The sequence below is a fragment of the Erythrolamprus reginae genome, chromosome 1 (genome assembly GCF_031021105.1).
Source record: "Erythrolamprus reginae isolate rEryReg1 chromosome 1, rEryReg1.hap1, whole genome shotgun sequence".
In the NCBI taxonomy this organism is placed as follows: Eukaryota; Metazoa; Chordata; class Lepidosauria; order Squamata; family Dipsadidae; genus Erythrolamprus; species Erythrolamprus reginae.
The window spans coordinates 72,284,702-72,302,531 of record NC_091950.1 but is presented as its reverse complement, the minus strand read 5'-3'; the positions used below and the strand labels follow the sequence as shown (position 1 = coordinate 72,302,531).

The 17,830-nt window shown below is 35.3% G+C and overlaps 1 protein-coding gene across 1 annotated transcript in view; it reads left to right on the top strand.

The window, feature by feature from the left end:
* Positions 1-15,517, top strand: part of SRP54 (signal recognition particle 54) — a 54,671-nt gene extending 39,154 nt beyond the window's left edge. Inside the window, exons 16-17 of the mRNA XM_070755590.1 lie at positions 5,686-5,783; positions 13,759-15,517. Coding sequence (XP_070611691.1) covers positions 5,686-5,783; positions 13,759-13,968 — 308 coding nt within the window. The 3' untranslated portion in view covers positions 13,969-15,517. The remainder of the gene's footprint in view (positions 1-5,685; positions 5,784-13,758) is intronic.
* Positions 15,518-17,830: the final 2,313 nt, after the last annotated feature.

Below are 17,830 nucleotides of genomic sequence, written 5' to 3'. Positions count from 1 at the left end.
TTCAATTATAAAAATCAGAGTAACTATATAGCAAATGTTCCAATTGTTGTTCTGTTTTGGTCTTTATTGTAGCTGAAAAAAATTGCAACCAAATACAGTGGTACCTTTACTTAAGAACTTCGTTCTATGACCAGGTTCTTAAGTAGAAAAGTTTGTAAGAAGAAGCAATTTTTCCCATATGAATCAATGTAAAAGCCTCTCTAGGGATCTCTCTAGGAATCTCCTGGGAGAACACAGGGCCGGAAAAGGTGGGGAGAAGCCTCTGTGGGGCCTGGATTGTATATTGCCAGATTTCAGCCGAGGATCTCATGACTTCTATAATCTCTAATCTGAATTCCAATTTAGTAAGAAATTACAGTACTTGGTAGCCTTGAGCAAAATCTTTAATTATAGCTCTAGCAGTACTAAATTGATTAACATTAAATTCAAAATTTTTAAAAATGATTTAATGCTTAGAATATTGTAGAATGACTACATGAACGCTCCTGAAAATTAATTATTCTCAAAAATACATTAATCAGTTGTAATTTTGGTTGGCATTTAGTAATCTGTGGCATTATGCAATCCTACACAATGATATGTTTACTTTAGAAAATCAAATCAACTTCAAACATAAAATAAAGTTTGAAAAATAAACCTTTCTCTGTGTTCAAGTCATTAATGATCTGATATGCTACTGCTGCCAAAGATTGACTCAATATATATTGTAATGTCTATTACAGCTAAATACAAGTGGAGAGAGAGGTTTTGAGAATGTGGAACTTGGTGTCTTGGGAAAAAAGAAGAAAATTCCAAGAAGAGTTATCCACTTTGCAAGTGGTGAAACCATGGAAGAATATAGTACAGATGAAGATGATGAGCAGCAAGAGAAGAAAGACCTGCTGCCTTCTGTTGATCCAGTAGGTTTTTCTAAGTTTGTTTCAAACTAACAATTCATGCTCCATTCAGTCGTCGTTTCAGAGAAACAATGATCGAGGGTGAAGCAAAAAAGTGGGAGTAAGAGCGACTTCTTCCCTCCACTCATTTTTATGATGGTTGCAGTATCCTGGGTCATTGGTGAAATCTACTTCCCTTCCCTACTGGTTTGGAAATGCATGCTTTGCACACTCGTGTGTGCCACTGTCGCGTTCACTTTTTCATTCTCAGAAGGCTTTGCATATGCGCAGAGGGTTAAAAACAAGAAAACGGTGATGTCTGGGTGGGTGGGCGGAGCCTCACGCTGCCGCCACTACCAGTTCTCCGAACCTCTGATGACTGTCAGTACCGATACCCCTGAACTGGTAGCATTCCACCCCGTCCTGGGTCAAATAATAATCTGTGGTGATCTTTCGACAAGCAAAGTTAATTGGGTAGCTAGATTTACCAAAGAGCTGTATTACTAATTCAACAATTGCAGTGATTCATTTAACAACTGTGTAAAATAGGTCATAAAATGGACCAACGGAATTTCTCTAATGTAATAGTTTTCATCTACGGACATCTGAATTAACGTTTCTTAACATTCTAGAACAGGGATCACCAAGCAGTGGCTTGTGGCCTATTTGTAACAACTGGGCTGCATGAGTATGCGCACAACTCGAGTGGTGGACACTGGCACTTTATCAGCTCCACTTGTGTAAACCTGCCCTCGCACAAAACTATCTCCTCTTCCCCCTCCTCCCAACTTGGAAAAATTGGGAAATGCTTCTCTAGAACAGTATGAAACATGGCTATGAAAGTAAAAGAAAATCAAATCAAAGAAATAAAGGGAATACTCAAAGAACCCATCCTAGATCTGAATGAATGAAATATCCTCATTGAATATTTTGTTCTGTACAAAGTTGAATGTGTACAACAGCATGTGAAATTGATTGTCCATCAGTGTTGCTTCCTAAGTGGACAGTTTGATTTTACAGAAGTTTGATTTACTTGGAGCTATATTGTATTGTTTAAGTGTTCCCTTTATTTTTTTGAGCAGTGTATATTAAGATAGGAGCACCTTGTAGAAATTGATGCTCATAATCAACAGGTGTAAAAGATTTGAATATGAATATTTCCTTTTAAGATCCATATTTTCTTGATTTAGGAAATATCATTAGTATTGTATTAGGATTAAATTAATATTATGTACTAATATTACATTATAATGGGGAGAGGGGAGGGGCGGCATACAAATCTAATAAATAATAATAATAATAATAATAATATAATAATAATAATTAATATTTAAAAAGAATGCTTTTTAAAAAGCATCTGATTTAATTGATTCCAGGATGGGAATCTGAATTCTGTTGATATTTGTGTGGAACTCAGAAGGGTAACATGGGATATTAATGAAAGAGGTACAGTTGATTTCTGTTAAAATAAAATTTGTGGCATAAATAAATAATTAAACTCTTTATTGCAGGCAACGCTAACGTGGGGTCCTTATTTGTGGTTTCAGATGCTAAGAGTAGCTACATCAACACTCTCAGGTAGGAGCTTGTTCAGTTTTTATGTGTATCAGACAATACGTTGATAAGAATCCAGTGACATAGGCCAGCCATTGTAATAGTAGTATAAATTCATGGGAGCATGAATGATGTCCTTGAATGATGTTTCTTGAAGGGGAAATAATATTGATGAAATAGTTCCATGCCCTGTTAAATTTTGTTCTTTAGCCAAGAGAAGACATTCAGGAAGTTCTGAAAACACTAATTTCCTTATTCACCAGGCCTGTTCAGTGTTCACTGAGGTTTAAAATTGGCATTAAGTGCTATTTGTCTTCATAGAATAAATTGAAGCAGACTATAAAACAAAAACCTTTCAGTCTGCACTCTTCAATGCCTACTGTTCACTATAAACTGGCATGAGTAAATTGTACATTGGTGTAAAAAAATATTTCAGTGAAATCTACCCTTCTTATACCTTCTGCTTTGCTTCATTAGTTGTTTGAAATTGGAGAAAGATAGAAATAAAATCAGATCAGGTTAATTGGATAATTTGCATTAAATCAGGAATATATTCTGTCTCAATTTACTTTTTGGGTAAAAGGTTAATGAGGTGTATTGCATTCAGGTCTGATATTCATAGTTCCCTCTTAAGCTGAGCAGTGAGCAATCGCTCACTTAAAAATCATCATCAACTCAGATTTTTCCAAACCTGCCCAGAAGCCGAGAGGGAAAGAGTGATAGGGAAGGAGAGAGAGAGGAAGAGAGGAAGAGAGAGAAACAGATAGAAAAAAGAGAGGAAGGAAAAGAGAAAGAAAAATAATGGGAGTAAGGAAGAGAGAAAGAAAATCAAAATCTAGTTTGAAACTAGCTCAACTATTTAAGTGGCATTTTGATATTGATAGAGTTGCCCTATTATGAGCTCACTGTTATAGACACACAGTACAGTATTTTATTTTGAAATTCTCTGAGGCAAAACAGGGTGGGTTTTTTATTTGTTTGTTTGTTTGTTTGTTTATTTATTTATTATTTCTGTGCCGCCCAGTCACTATACTTTTCCGCCCCCCCAAAAAAAAAAATTAGAGGGAACATTGCTGATATTCAGAGCAAAACTCCAAGGTCAGAATCCCTTAATTCTCAGTCCTTCAGGTCATGATTGTCCCAAAGGTGCTTTTTCTCCAAGAGTCAACTGAACTCTGGTTTTTCTTTGAAGACTTTTCGCTTCTCATCCAAGAAACTTCTTCAGCTTTGGCTGGGTGGTGAGGAATGGAAGGACTAGAATATCTCCGGGACTGCCTTCTGCCACACGAATCCCAGCGACCGGTTAGGTCCCACAGAGTTGGCATTCTCCGGTCCCGTCGACTAAACAATGTCATTTGGCGGGACCCAGGGGAAGAACCTTCTCTGTGGTGGCCTCGGCCCTCTGGAACCAACTCCCCCCAGGGATCAGAATTGCCCCCACCCTCCTTGCCTTTCGTAAACTTCTCAAAACCCACCTCTGCCGTCTGGCATGGAGGAATTGAAATATCTTCCCCAGGCCTATATAATTTATGTATGGTGTGTTGTATGCATGTTTTTTAAATTATGGGTTTTTAACTTCGTATTATTAGATTTGTATTGTACATTGTTTCTATCACTACTGTGAGCCGCCCCAAGTCTACGGAGAGGGGCGGCATACAAATTAAATAAATAAATAAATAAATAAATTTATATTCCTTGCAGAAAGCTGGGCATCTGCATTCTTTTAGAGAGTTATTGAGACCATTTGGAGGTTTATCTGTCCCCTCAGGGTCACCTTAGTGCAAATGTTGAGAAGGCTGTTTAATTTTGACATAGCCTCTTTGAGTCCTCTGTCCAAAATGTAGACTTTGCTGTCTTCAAGAGTGGCATTTGGGGAGGGATAAAGAGCTGAGATGGCGCAGCAGGTAGAGTGCAGTACTGCAGGCCAATAAAGCCGACTATAGACCTGTAGGTCAGAGGTTCAAATCTCATCACCGGCTCAACGTTGACTCAGCCTTCCATCCTTCCAAGGTGGGTAAAATGAGGACCTGGATTGTGGGGGTAGTATGCTGGCTCTGTTAAAAAGTGCTATTGCTAACATGTTGTAAGCCGCCCTGAGTCTCAGAAGAAAGGCTGCATTAAAAAATTGAATAAATAAATAAATAAATATGACATCATCTATCTCCAGTCCTTTCAAGTTTCTAGAAAGCTCCATACCCATTTGTACTACTCAGGTGACCCCGAGGTATACTGCACTAGTCACAAAATTTTTATTTCCCCCCAAATTAAAGGAATGCCTCTGGGCATCATAAAAGCAGCATAGGCATTCTTAAGAGATAAAAAATAGTGTAGTAGCTTCAATCTAGTTTCCTTTGGAAATGTACCATCTGCTCTGAAAAAAGACATAGTTATATCATTTGAATGCCTAGATAATTAAGTGTCTCACATTCTGCTAAATCAGTGGTTTTCAACCTTTTTTGAGCTGCGGCACATTTTTTTACATTTACAAAATCCTGGGGCACACCACCAACCAAAATGACACAAAATGACACCCTAAGACACTCTTCTCTCTTTTTCCATCCCTGTCTCCTCCCCCCCCCGTGTGTGTGTGTGTGTGTGTGTATACATACACACTCTTGAACTATTTTCAAAAACAGGTGAGGGCTGGGGGTTTTTTCTCTCTTATTCTTTGGGTGCTTTTTATCATATGCTTTAAATCAAGAGTCACTTCTCTTTTGTTTCTCTCTTTCCTCTCATTCTCTATCTCAAATTATTTTCTCATTTCTCTTTTTTCCTCCCCTTTTTTCTCTCATTTCTCTGCCTTCCTCTCCTTTTCTCTCTCTTGCTTTCTTTCCCTCTTGCTTTCTTTTCTCTCTCTCGCTCTCTCTTGCTTTCTTTCTCTCTCTTTTTCTCTCTCACTCTTTCTCTCTTGCTTTCTTTCTCTCTCTCTATCTCTCTCACTCTCTCTGTCTCTCAGCAAAAAGTTGCGAGACCGTAACCTGAGCTTCCTTCTTCGCGGCACACCTGACCATGTCTCGCGGCACACTAGTGTGCCACGGCACACTGGTTGAAAAACACTGTGCTAAATGGTATTTCATAGCTAATAATTCCATCATGGCTATCATGTTGTGAGAATGACTATAATGTGCTCATATAATGTTGAATTTGTGTAGTTGTCGGAAAGTTCTCTTTGTGAAAGTAATTCCTGAATGTTGATTGAAACTATGCTCAATAAATAATCTGGAACATTAACAACAAATTTATTTCATTTATTCAGTGTGTGACTTCCTTGGTGAAAAGATTGCCTCTGTTTTGGGCATCAGTACACCAAAATACCAATATGCCATAGATGAATACTACAGAATGAAAAAGGAGGTATGCTTTTTTTTTTTTTTTAAATCCTTTAAACAGTGTAGATTTTGCAAAATCTTTTAGGCTTCCTCCACATGAATAATTCACTTTTTGAATAATAAGAATTATATGTCATGGGGGGGAAGCCTCAGGATTTTAGAGATCCTTAGGTGAGGCATGGCCAAAAAAAGTTGGGAACCACCGAGTTACATGCTTAGTTTGGCTATGACCCTCAGGTATTGAACAGTATAAACGGCTATTTCAAACCCAGAATGGTTTGCGCAAAAACCATTTTAGAGACACTTTTGATTTTTGACAGCCATGAAAGCTGTATGATCGTTTCATTCAATATTGGAATGTTTTTGGTTGAGTATTCCAATATTATTTCATTTCATTTATACTTACCTTTGTGCTTTGATAAACACTTAGAATAACTAGTAAGAGTTTAAAATCAAAGGGAAATTAGACTTTAATTTAAAATTAAATGAATACTGAAAGCATTTAAAAGTTAAAGCCACAGTGAAAGAGTGGGAGTGAAATGGAATTCCTGCAGGAAGATATTTCTTTTTTAAAAAAAATATTTTTTATTATTTTCAAAAAGGACAGACAAAAACATACAACATTAAACATTTAAGGAGCTACCATTGCTCCGCTTATCGTAGAAGTCTAACTAATACAGAAAGAAAAAACTCTAGCTGTTACTAGATCTAAGCAGAAATGCCACACTTACAAAATACATTATCATTAAACTTAATTCTATGTTTTTAGGATTAAAATTGTTAATCAAATTTCTTTCTTTCTTTATTTTTTTTAAAGAAAAAGATACACTTGTATATATATATATATATATATATATATATATATATATATATATATATATATATAAATAACAATAAACAAATTATTGGTGGTACAAAAAGGAAACAAAATAAAAGCTTCTATGTTAGTTATCATATAAAATATTTAATTCTATCTTATAATTTTTCAAATAATCATTTATTCTTATATATTTAATTTTTAATACTATTTTTAACATTCCACCAATCATATACTTTATCCCATATTTTGTAAAATTCCGTTTCGGTTTGGTTATTCAAACGTTTAGTCATCATATCTAATTCTGCACATTCTATAATTTTTTTGAATACCTCCGTATCTTTCGGTATCGTCTTTTCTTTCCATTTCTGTGCAAATACTATTCGTGCCGCCACCAATATGTGTATTATTAAATAGTAAATTTCTTTTTTATACGTTATATTTGAAATGCCCAATAGGAAAAATTCAGGATATTTTTTAATCTTCTCCTTTGTTATTTCATTTATCCAATTCTCTACTTTATTCCAAAATATTTTTGTCTCTGAACAAGTCCACCATGCATGATAATATGTGCCAACCTCTTTTTTACATTTCCAACAAATAGGCGATACAGATGGAAACATTTTAGAAATTCTATAAGGTGGAAGGTGCCATCTATAAAACATCTTAATTTGGTTTTCTTTAAAAGAAATTGATTTTGTTATTTTCCAGTTATATATCCATATATTTTCCCAAGTATCTAGATCAATCTCTTTGCCAAAATTTTTGCACCAACTGATCATATTGTCTTTCAATATCCAACCTATTGTTCTATGATTTAATAGATATTTATAAACATTTCCAATTGTCTTTGTTTGATTTTGGAATAATAATTTGCTCAATACATTGTTTTCCTTTTTAAAGATATAAGTCTTTACGTCTTTTTGATATCTAGAACTAATCTGTATATAATGCCACCAATCTAAATGTATACCTAACTCGTGTAACTCTTGTTTTGTTCTTAATTTTAATTGATTATCTAACAAGTCACTATATTTCCAAATCTTACCTTTTCCTTTAAGATTCGGGTGTACAATGGCTTCAAGGGGTGAAACCCATTCTGGCATTACTAAAAAGTGATTTTTCTTTATTTCATTCCACACTTCTATTAATGATTTTCTAATAACATTATTTTTAAAGTATGAGTGAGTTTTTAATTTATCATACCATACAAATGCATGCCAACTGACCATCAAATCGTGCCCTTCTAAATTAAGCAATCTTTGATTTTCTAGTGTGAGCCATTCTTTTATCCATGTCAGGGCCGTGGCATGATAATATAGTTTCCAATTTGGGAGACCTGGGCCTCCTCTTTCCTTACGATCTTCTAATGAGTTTTGTTTTATTCTTGATTTTTTACCTTGCCAAATAAATTTTCTTATTATCTTATTCAATTCAATAAAAAATTTCGTTCCTGGATTTATTGGAATCACTTGGAAAAGAAACAATATTTTTGGAAGGATGTTCATTTTAACTGTGGAGATTCTTCCTACAAGTGATAATTGTAGATTACTCCATATTTCTAAGTCTTTTTTAATCTGACTTAATAATTTTAAATAATTATCATTTTTTAAAGATACGGCTTTGGAGGTCATCCATATCCCTAAATATTTCACTTTTTTCGTGATCTTCATGTTTGATAGGTCTCCTAAATATTTTCTCTGTATTTCAGTCATATTTTTTGTAACTATCTGTGTCTTTTCCTTATTTATTTTCAATCCTGCAACTTTCCCGTATTCTTCAACCACATTTATTAAATTTAAAATAGATTCTATTGGGTCGTCCAAAACAAACACTACGTCGTCAGCGAATGCTTGTGTTTTGTAGATTTCTTTTCTAATTTTCAATCCTTTTATTTCTTTATCTGCTCTTATTTTTATCAACAATGCTTCTAAGGTTAAAATAAATAACAATGGTGATATTGGACAACCTTGTCTTACTCCTCTTTGTATAACTACTTTTTCTGTTTGTTCACTATTTATTATAATTTTAGCAGTTTGTTCAGAATATATAGCGTCTATTATATTAAAGAATTTTGTTCCTACTTGCATCTTATTTAATTGTATTTTCATAAAATTCCAATCCACGTTGTCAAACGCTTTTTGGGCATCCAGAAATATAAGTGCCATTTGCTTTTCGGGATGCTGCTCATAATATTCCAAAATATTAACTATTATTCTTAAATTATTTTTAATTTGTCTTCCTGGTAAAAATCCATTTTGATCACTATGTATCATATTATTTATAATACTTTTAAGTCTATTGGCAAATATTGATATAAAAATTTTGTAATTGACATTCAACAATGAAATAGGTCTATAATTTTCAATTTTTTCTTTCTTGGTATCCGCCTTATGTATTAAGGTTATTAAAGTTTCTGACCAAGTTTTTGGTAATTTACCTATTGTCAATATTTGATTATATATCTCAAGCATATTGGAAAAAAATATTTCTAGTTCCAATTTGTAAAATTCAGCTGGTATTGCATCTGGGCCGGTTGCTTTATTATTTTTTTTATTCTTTATAGATTGTTTTAATTCTATATCTGTGATAGGCCTATTTAATCTTTGCTGTTGTGTTTCGGTTAAAACTGGAAGTTCTATTTTTTCCAGATATTTAAAAATTAAATCCTCACTTATCTCTTCTTTCTTATATAATTGTTTATAAAATTCCGATACTATTTCCTTTTTATCTTCTATGTTTTATTATACCTTTTGAGTCTGTCAAATTTTTTATAATTTTATTTTCCCTCTCTTTTCTTAGTTTGTATGCCAGCCATCTTCCAGGTTTATTCGCATATTCAAAATGGTTTTGTTTTGCTCTCTTTATCTTTTCTACAATTGGTTCTTGTTCTATTAATCTCAGTTTTTGTCTTATTAATTCTCTCTGATTTTTTAATTTGTCATCCTTATCCTCTTTTTGCATTAAAATTTCTAATTTTCTTAATTCTTCTACTAGTGTTCCTTGATATTTTTTCTTTATTCTTTTTTGCTATAAATGATATTGTTAATCCACGTATATATGCTTTAGTTGTGTCCCATAAATTTTGAGGGGTGGTATCTGTATTTTTGTTTATTTTTAAAAAAATCTCTAATTCCTTCTCTATCCATTTCTTATATTCAGGATCTTTTATTATAGTTCTATTCATTGACCAATTCCTTATTCTCCTTTTACCTTTCCAATATATGGATATAGGGTTATGGTCCGCCCAAGTATTTGTCTCTATTTCTATTTCACTTATTTGTTCCATTATGTGAATAGGGGCCCAAGCCATGTCAATTCTAGACCATGTCTTATGGGGGTTGGAATAAAAAGTATACTGTTTATCTTTTAAATGCTGTTCTCGCCATACATCTTTTAATGATAATTCTGAACTCATTTTCCAAAATGATGCCGGTAAAATTACCTTTTTCTTCTTTTCTTTTCTTTTTCCATTATAATCCATTTGGTCATCTGAAATTGCATTGAAGTCTCCTATTATTATCATATTTTCAATTGATAACTCATTAATTTTTTCATGTAAATCTTTATAGAATTGTTTTTGATTATCATTTGGTGCATAAATTGAGACAATTGTTAATGGTTTTGTTTCTGAATCTAATTGTACTATCAAAATCCTTCCATCCCCATCATTGTATATTTCTTTTGATTCAATTAATTCATCAATATACATTGCTACACCTCTTTTCTTTTGATTGGCCAAACTGGTGTATAATTTTCCCAATTTTGAGTTTTTAAGGAGACTTCTTTTTGATTTCTTGATATGGACTTCTTGTAGAATGTTTATCTGGGCTTTTTGTTTCGTGAGTTTAGTTAATACTTGAATTCTCTTCCTTGGGTTATTCAATCCATTTACATTGACTGAAAATATTTTCAGGTCATGCGTCATCTTTATTTGCAGTACCTTTTAGGTTCTTTTGGTTCTCGGAGTCGGGTGTCCAAAATTAGGTCCTGTGAGATCTGTAGTTGTTTCTGCCTCACCACCAACGCTTCTTCCCCTCCACCACCAGTGGCCCCCATCGTTTCGTCGCTAGGCTTTGGTTGAATCTGAATTTGTGCGGTGCTGTCCAGCCCACTGCGTGCTAGAAAAGATCGTGCTTGTTCTATGCTTTCTATTTTCACTCTCGTTGATTGCCATGTTAGGGTCAAACCTTCTGGTATCAGCCATCTGAAAGCAATGCTCTTTCTGATTAAGATACTTGTAAGAAAGTAATATTGTCTTCTAGTCTCTCGGACTCTCCTCGGAACTTGTTTCAGAATCGTGATTTCTTTTCCATTACGTTGAAAGGACTCGTTTTTTGTGTATCTCAGTATTGCGTCTTTGACAATTCTTCTTGTGAACTTAATGTGGACTTCTCTAGGTAAATTGTGGCGCCTTACATATCCGGTCTGAACTCGGTAGACTTCATCGATTTCTTTTACCAGTTCTGTTGGGTCCAACTGCAAAATGGCTCCCATAATTTCTGCCATTTTTGCAGGCAAGTCTTCGTCTTTTTCTTCTTCGATGTTTTGAAACCTCAAGCCATGTTGTGCGGAGTGGAGTTCTAGATTGGTTATTGCTATATCAAAGTCTCTGCGGGCTGCGTAATTACGGTCTTCATATTCTTCTACTCTCTGTCCCACATCTTGGATTTTTCCTTCTGTCACTTGTATTCTCTTTTCGCTGTCCTGTAGTTTTTGTTGGATGACTTTTATATTTCCGTCCATTTCGACAACATTCCCTTTTACTTCAGTTAATTCAGTTCTGAGTTCTGCAATTTCTTTTTTAATTTCGTCTTTCATCTCCTTCATCTCTTGCCTCAATTCTTGTAGGTAGGTTTTCATTTCTTCTTTGTTTGTGTCACTTTGAGTTTTTGCCTGGGTTTGTAATGCCTTGATGTCTGCTAGTGCTTCTTGAATAATCTGAAGACTAGGGTCCATCGTAGGCTTGTCTTTTTCTTTCTCTTTGGCCAACATTGTAGGTATGGTCCTTTGTTGTAACGGTGATGAGGTTGGACAGGTCCTGGGTGTAGAAGTTGGGGCAGGAGTAGTTGGTTGTTTTCGCGTTGTTATTGTAGTCACTGAAGTCACACTCTGTGCCCTGTGGGAACCTTTCATAATCCAAAATTCACTGTTATTATTTTATTTTAAAAATTATTTTAATCTAAATCTTATGTATTCTTAATAGAATAATGGAGCAGAAAAAAAACAGAGAGAAATTAAATATATTGATTCAGTTCATTTAGTACTATAATTAATTGTAAATTTAATTAAAAGGAAAATAGAAAAGAAAAAGAAAAAGTAAGTAAAAGGATGAAAGTAAAGAAAAAAAATATTTCAGTGAGTTCCTAAATTCCTTGAAAGGGGATCAGGTGGGGGAAGGGAAGAAACCAATATTCTAGCACATAGCTATTTAATAATGAAAAAAAGAAAAGATATAAATGTGATTTTAAAAGGAGAAAAAATTAATAATAATTGAAAATAAAAGGTAAAAAAGGGAGAGAAAGAAGAAAAGGAGGAAGGAAAAAAGTAAAAAGGAAGAAAAATACAGAGAATTTCTTCAAAGAAAAGCAAATAAAAAGAAAAAGAAAAACAACAACTAAGGAGAGTTTCTTTCAGAAAAGGGAGAGGAAAAGAAAATATTTTATATATTTAAAAAATATGAAAAATATATATTTAAAATTATTTCTAATATTCAAAAAATATACTTATATGTGTAAAAATGAAAAAATAAAAATTAATCCAAGGGTAGTTGTAGTGAGCAGACTTTTAGTTAGAAAAAGGAAGTATATCAAAAGTTATAAAAAAAGGGTCCAAAAATTTCTAATGAGTCCAAATAAAGTGAGCCTAACTTATGCTCTAGTAAGATTATCCAGAGAAAAAAGAAAAATAAATCCAAAACCAATGTCCAGAGTGATTTCCAAATTCAAATGCTGATAAGACAGTCCAAGATTCTATATTATATATATAAAAAAGAAAAACAACGAAGAGTAGAAAATTAGAAATACCAAGTGTCCTTACACCTCTAATATCTCACCCAAAAAAAAATTAGTCCCAACAAGTCCAAGGAAAAAATTAATAAGGGAATAAAAATGTCAAAAATTTTAAAAGTAGAAAAATAAGATGAATAGTCCAAAATTCATTTCAAATATTTATAACTTCAATAAAATTCCATTAAAATAACGTGAATTGAATTAGTTCAGTTTATTGGTTCCACGATGTTCAATTGATTAATATGTTTAACTTCATTCACTCCATAATTTCCAAATCACACTTTAGTTTTGTAAAAAGAAGAGGAAAAAAAATATTTATATATCAAAATTATGACAAGAAAAAATAAAAGAAGAAAAGGGAAAGTAGATACACCACACTATAATCTTAGGTAGAAAAAAAATGAAAGTTATACTCAATTGCAACAAAGGCAAGTAGATCCGGCCGTTCTTCTCCTCCACGGATGGATATCACTTACAGTTTTCTTCTTTTGTTGTGTTCGCCTTAAAGTTTAAAATCTTCTTTTTCCAAACTTGTATAGACACCGAAAGAGTTCCGTGTGGTGCTGTGAGTCTCCTTTTTCTGCCGATCTGCTTTTTGTAGACTTCAATTCTATTTTTTTTACCTTCCGCTTTCGGCGATCGCTATGGCTGTGTCCAGGCAGCCGCCTGGGCACAGCTCTCCATGCCTGCAGCTGCGGGGTTATCCCTAACCCCGGGACCGTGGCGATCCGTCTCAGGGTGTCCAGGAGACCCCCTGTCCTGGGCCGACCCCTCCGGGGTCGGCACAACGCGAATCCGCGTCCTGCAAGCCGGAAAGGAGGACCGCGGTGCCGGAGCTCAGCCTCCGCTCCTCTGGCGCGATCGGGCTAAGATATTTCTTAGACTGGGAACATTCCTTCCTATGTGCCATAAGTATAGAATTTTTTTTCAATAGCAGATGCATTTACAGAACTGAAAACAGTTTTATTCAGTGAGGCCTCATATGAATTCTGTATCTTGCATTATCAATTTGCACAGTAGCTTCAGACACATTTTCTGACCTATATTTCTGGACATTTTTTGAAAGAATTTGCAATAGATTGCAACAGCGATGCATATTTTAAAGTACAATATTTCGTAGGATTAAAGCTTTTTGAGAAGTAACCTGTTGTAAAATATATTGATTCTTTTAGGAGGAGGAAGAAGAGGAAGAAAACAAATTGTCAGAGGAAGCGGAAAGGAGGTTTCAAGAACAGAAGCAGAACCAAGAAGGAATGGCTATTCAGACAGCCCAGCCAAGGGACACAGCCTGTAGTACATTTACGAATCTTAATTTTGAAATTGAAGCAGACCATCAGTCTGTTGTAGAAAGTAAACGAGATTTTACTGTAGCGTCTGCTTAGAATGTCATGTAGTAACATTTCTTGAATTGCCAATTTGTTGGTCCTTTTTTGCATGTTTAGTGGCATGTGATTTATTTTAAAATATGTCCATCAGAGGGTTATTAATATTAGTTTCTTCAGTCCCTCTCTGTCTAATAAAGACCAAGATATTTATTTCACCTATTATAAAATGGAAATAAATGGGTTCTATTTTGATCTTCCTATGCAGAAGTGAAAGATCTTTCCCGAGCACCTGGTGCCTTCATTATAGTTATGGACTGATAATTATGTTTCTTTTTGTTTAAAAGTCTATTTTGTTTTTATAACATTACTTACTAAAAGCTAAGTGAAAATTTTAAATTAACTGGAACATACTTTCATGATTTAGTCTAATTGCACTGTTGCACATGTTTATATGAATGTCCAGCAGTCATCTAATTCATGTGGTTTTGTTAATATTTCTAAAATAAATAATGCTCTTAAAATTCATCTAAAAATTGATAAAAGGATAAGTGTTGCAGGTCCAACAAAGAAGGGTCTAAAGTGTATCAGTTGGTTGATATTAAATCTCAGGCTTTACAAAATGTGATAGAAAAGAATTCCACTATTCCAAAGAATTGATGCTTAGTCTACGTCAATATTAGATGAATTATTGCTGAATGTAAACACTGAGCAAAATTTTAAATGAATGTGCTGTTTGTGAAGTATGATGAATTATTAGTACTGTATGTTCATAGTTTCATACATGTACATATCACTATTCTGACCTTAAAAAGTCAATCACATGTAAAATTTAACATCTCAAAAATATTTATTTTTAATAGGAAAAACCACCTATTATGACAATTGTGAATTTTCAAATTAGAAATCTGTTCATCCTAAGAAACACTGAAAATCTAATGTAAACGGAAATTTTCTGTAGGACAATCCATAAAACATCTGCAACATGAAGTTTATAGAGATCAGAGCTGAATGGATTGTGTGCATGTAGCATAATGGGATGTATTCAGCAAAGCTGTTCTGCTCCTGAAGCACTTTTTAGCTGAAATGACGTCAGTAGTTTACATTGCCCCTGCAAGTCTGTTCGTATAAATTTGTATAAATTTAGCTGGAATTTTAAAAGAAACTGCAATACATTATATAGTATTAACTAAGTGGATGAAAATGGCAAAGATAAAGAATATATGCTTTTGCCTTCACTGTCATTGATCAGAAGAAATCTCATCTGGTATACTGCTCATTTGGTACTTTTTAAGATGTTTGGACAGTTTTCTCTCATTATTATGCATCCATTTTGGATTACAAAATGATATAGTTGTTGGCTATAAAATGTGTAACATAATTATTCAAATCACTGTATAGGACATAAAAATTATAAGGCAACATAGTTAATAAACTGATTACTTTGCTCTAATTTTTGCTAGTCAGAAATGTTCCTACAATAATAAATAGGGAAGAGTTTGTTATGAGGTTCTTCTAGTCACTGTGCCTTACTTTTTAATATTTTTTAGAATTTGCAAATGAGATGTTTCTTTTCTTGTAAATGCATTAAAATGTATATTTAATATAATTATGACAGTTGAGTCCACGTATGTTGTTACAGGACTGACAATGTTAGATATCTGATATTGGGAGCAAAAACAGTGCCATGATGTTCTTCCTATGGAACTGATTATAAGATCTAATCTGCACTGAGTTTAGCAGGATTTGATCAGTTGTATACAATTAACAAGACAGACTTTTTTAAAAACTGTATTCTATTTATTGCTATTACATATTTAGGCACCCAAGGTTTCCAGTGTGTTTGTAAAACAAGCCATTACTTATTCTCCTAGCTTACTTATGCACCATCATTTTACATTTCATAACAGTACCTTTCCCAGGCTTAGATTTATTGTGTCACTCATCTTTAAAACTTAGGGAAACAAAAATTTAGTTAGAACATAATAAGCTTAAGACCTAGTTTAAAAAGTCTAGGAATTTTAGCCTCTTCCACTGGGCCAAGCCTGTTCCGTCCCCAGCCTTCTGCCTCCCAGCCATTGGTTGCTGCCTTTTCTCCCTGGCCCTTTCACCAAACGGGTCTCAAAAGCACTTTTGCCCTGGCCTTTTGGACGCAGGGGACACTTGGCCACCAGCCAATCAAGGGGATCGGGGGAGGGAGGGAGATGCAGCCAGCAAGCCAGCCAAAGTGGGGGCAACTGGCATGAACTCACCCTCTCCAGGCTTTAGAAGCCCCCAGCTGAGAGAGCAAGAAAAAAAGATGGCAGAAGGAAGAGGCGAGGAGGATGGACTTGGGCGGGGAGGGGAGGGAGAAGCGCACTAGAAAGGAGGAAGGGGGGAGAGAAAGAAGAAAAAAGAAGCAATGGGGTTTAATAATAAATAGCAAGGGCAATGTATATGTGTATCTCGAGCTCTCTATTGCACTAGGCTTTGGCGTGCATGTGAAAGTAGGAATCGCGGGATGGGGAAAGTGGTCGGGTTGGGAAAGGGGGGAGAGGATGGAGAGCACAAAAAGGAAGGTAGTGGACACATTAAAAAGCAAATAACCTTCTCCCTCTTTTGCAGCCGACAGCAAAAGAGGAGAGCGAAGCCGAGGCAAGGAGAGAAGACATCGATTTTGGGGGAAGAAAGGGAGGAAGAAGGGGTTCATGCGTGTGTGTGTGAGAGAGAGACAGTGAATGCGTGAGTGCGTGGAGGGTGCATGTGTGTGACTGGGGAGTGTACACGCATGGTTTTTGTTTGGTTTCAACTCCCACCCCTGCCCGCCCCATCTCCCTCTCTCTCCCTCCCCTCCTTCTCCTCCCTGAGTTCCCCACCCCGCTATTTCTCCTCTGGTTTCAGCCCAGCTGAAACACCTGTCTAGTATCTAAATGATAAGATACCCGTATAGTTAACGTGAAGTGGCTGTCCCTTTGAAAGCTTTCCCCCATAAGGAGAGCCTAAATCTTGGGATGGAAGCGATCACACACCCGAAAAGGAAATGATCTCGAGGATCCTCCTAAGTCTCCCTTACCATCCCTCCCATAACTTGCCCATCAACCACCCCAAAAATCAACAAAACAATCAGAGTTGGGACGCCAGACTGCCAGACTCCTGACAGACACACACTGCACCCAGCCCCGTGGCCAGCCCTCTTCGCCCTCCCTTTCCTCCTCCTCCTCCTTGCCGCCTCCTCATGGAACCTGCCTGCTGCTGCCAGGAGAAAAAACGCAATCAAGCTAATTTAAGACTGTCAAAACTTCAAAGCTGGGGGAAAAGAGCTTCTAAAATAATGTCTCTTGATAAGGAAATAATAAACACACGCATGCACAAATTAAAATATAAAACTCCCGCTCCTTCTCCAAAAAAGGTTGCTTCCAGACAGGGAAGGGAATGAAAAGTAATGAATCCTCTGATTAGTTGGTGGCCAAGTGTCCCCTGCATCCAAAAGGCCAGGGCGAAAGTGCTTTTGAGACCCATTCAGCAAAAGCACCAGCAAGAAAAGGCAACAACCAATGGCTGGGAGGTGGAAGGTTGGGGATGAAACAGGCTTGGCCAAGTGGAGGTGGCTAAAAGTCCCATTCCATAAAAACTGCACCCAATACAGGCAAAATGACAATATATACCCGATTATTATCCAAGCATTTTAATTTACCATGGCCTGTATTTTTGGAATTTGAAATCAACATTATTTAACATGGGATTTAAACAGATAACAGAGCCAGATTGCTACAATTAAGTTCAACACTTCTGACAACTGGTTGGACAGACTGACTTATACACATAGCTGCTTGATATATTAGTCTTGATATATCAAGACTTGTAGAAATGCGTGTTTGACTTCATCAATATGGCCAGCTGACAGGTACTATTTACTTGTTAATTTCCAGAATTTGGTTGGACA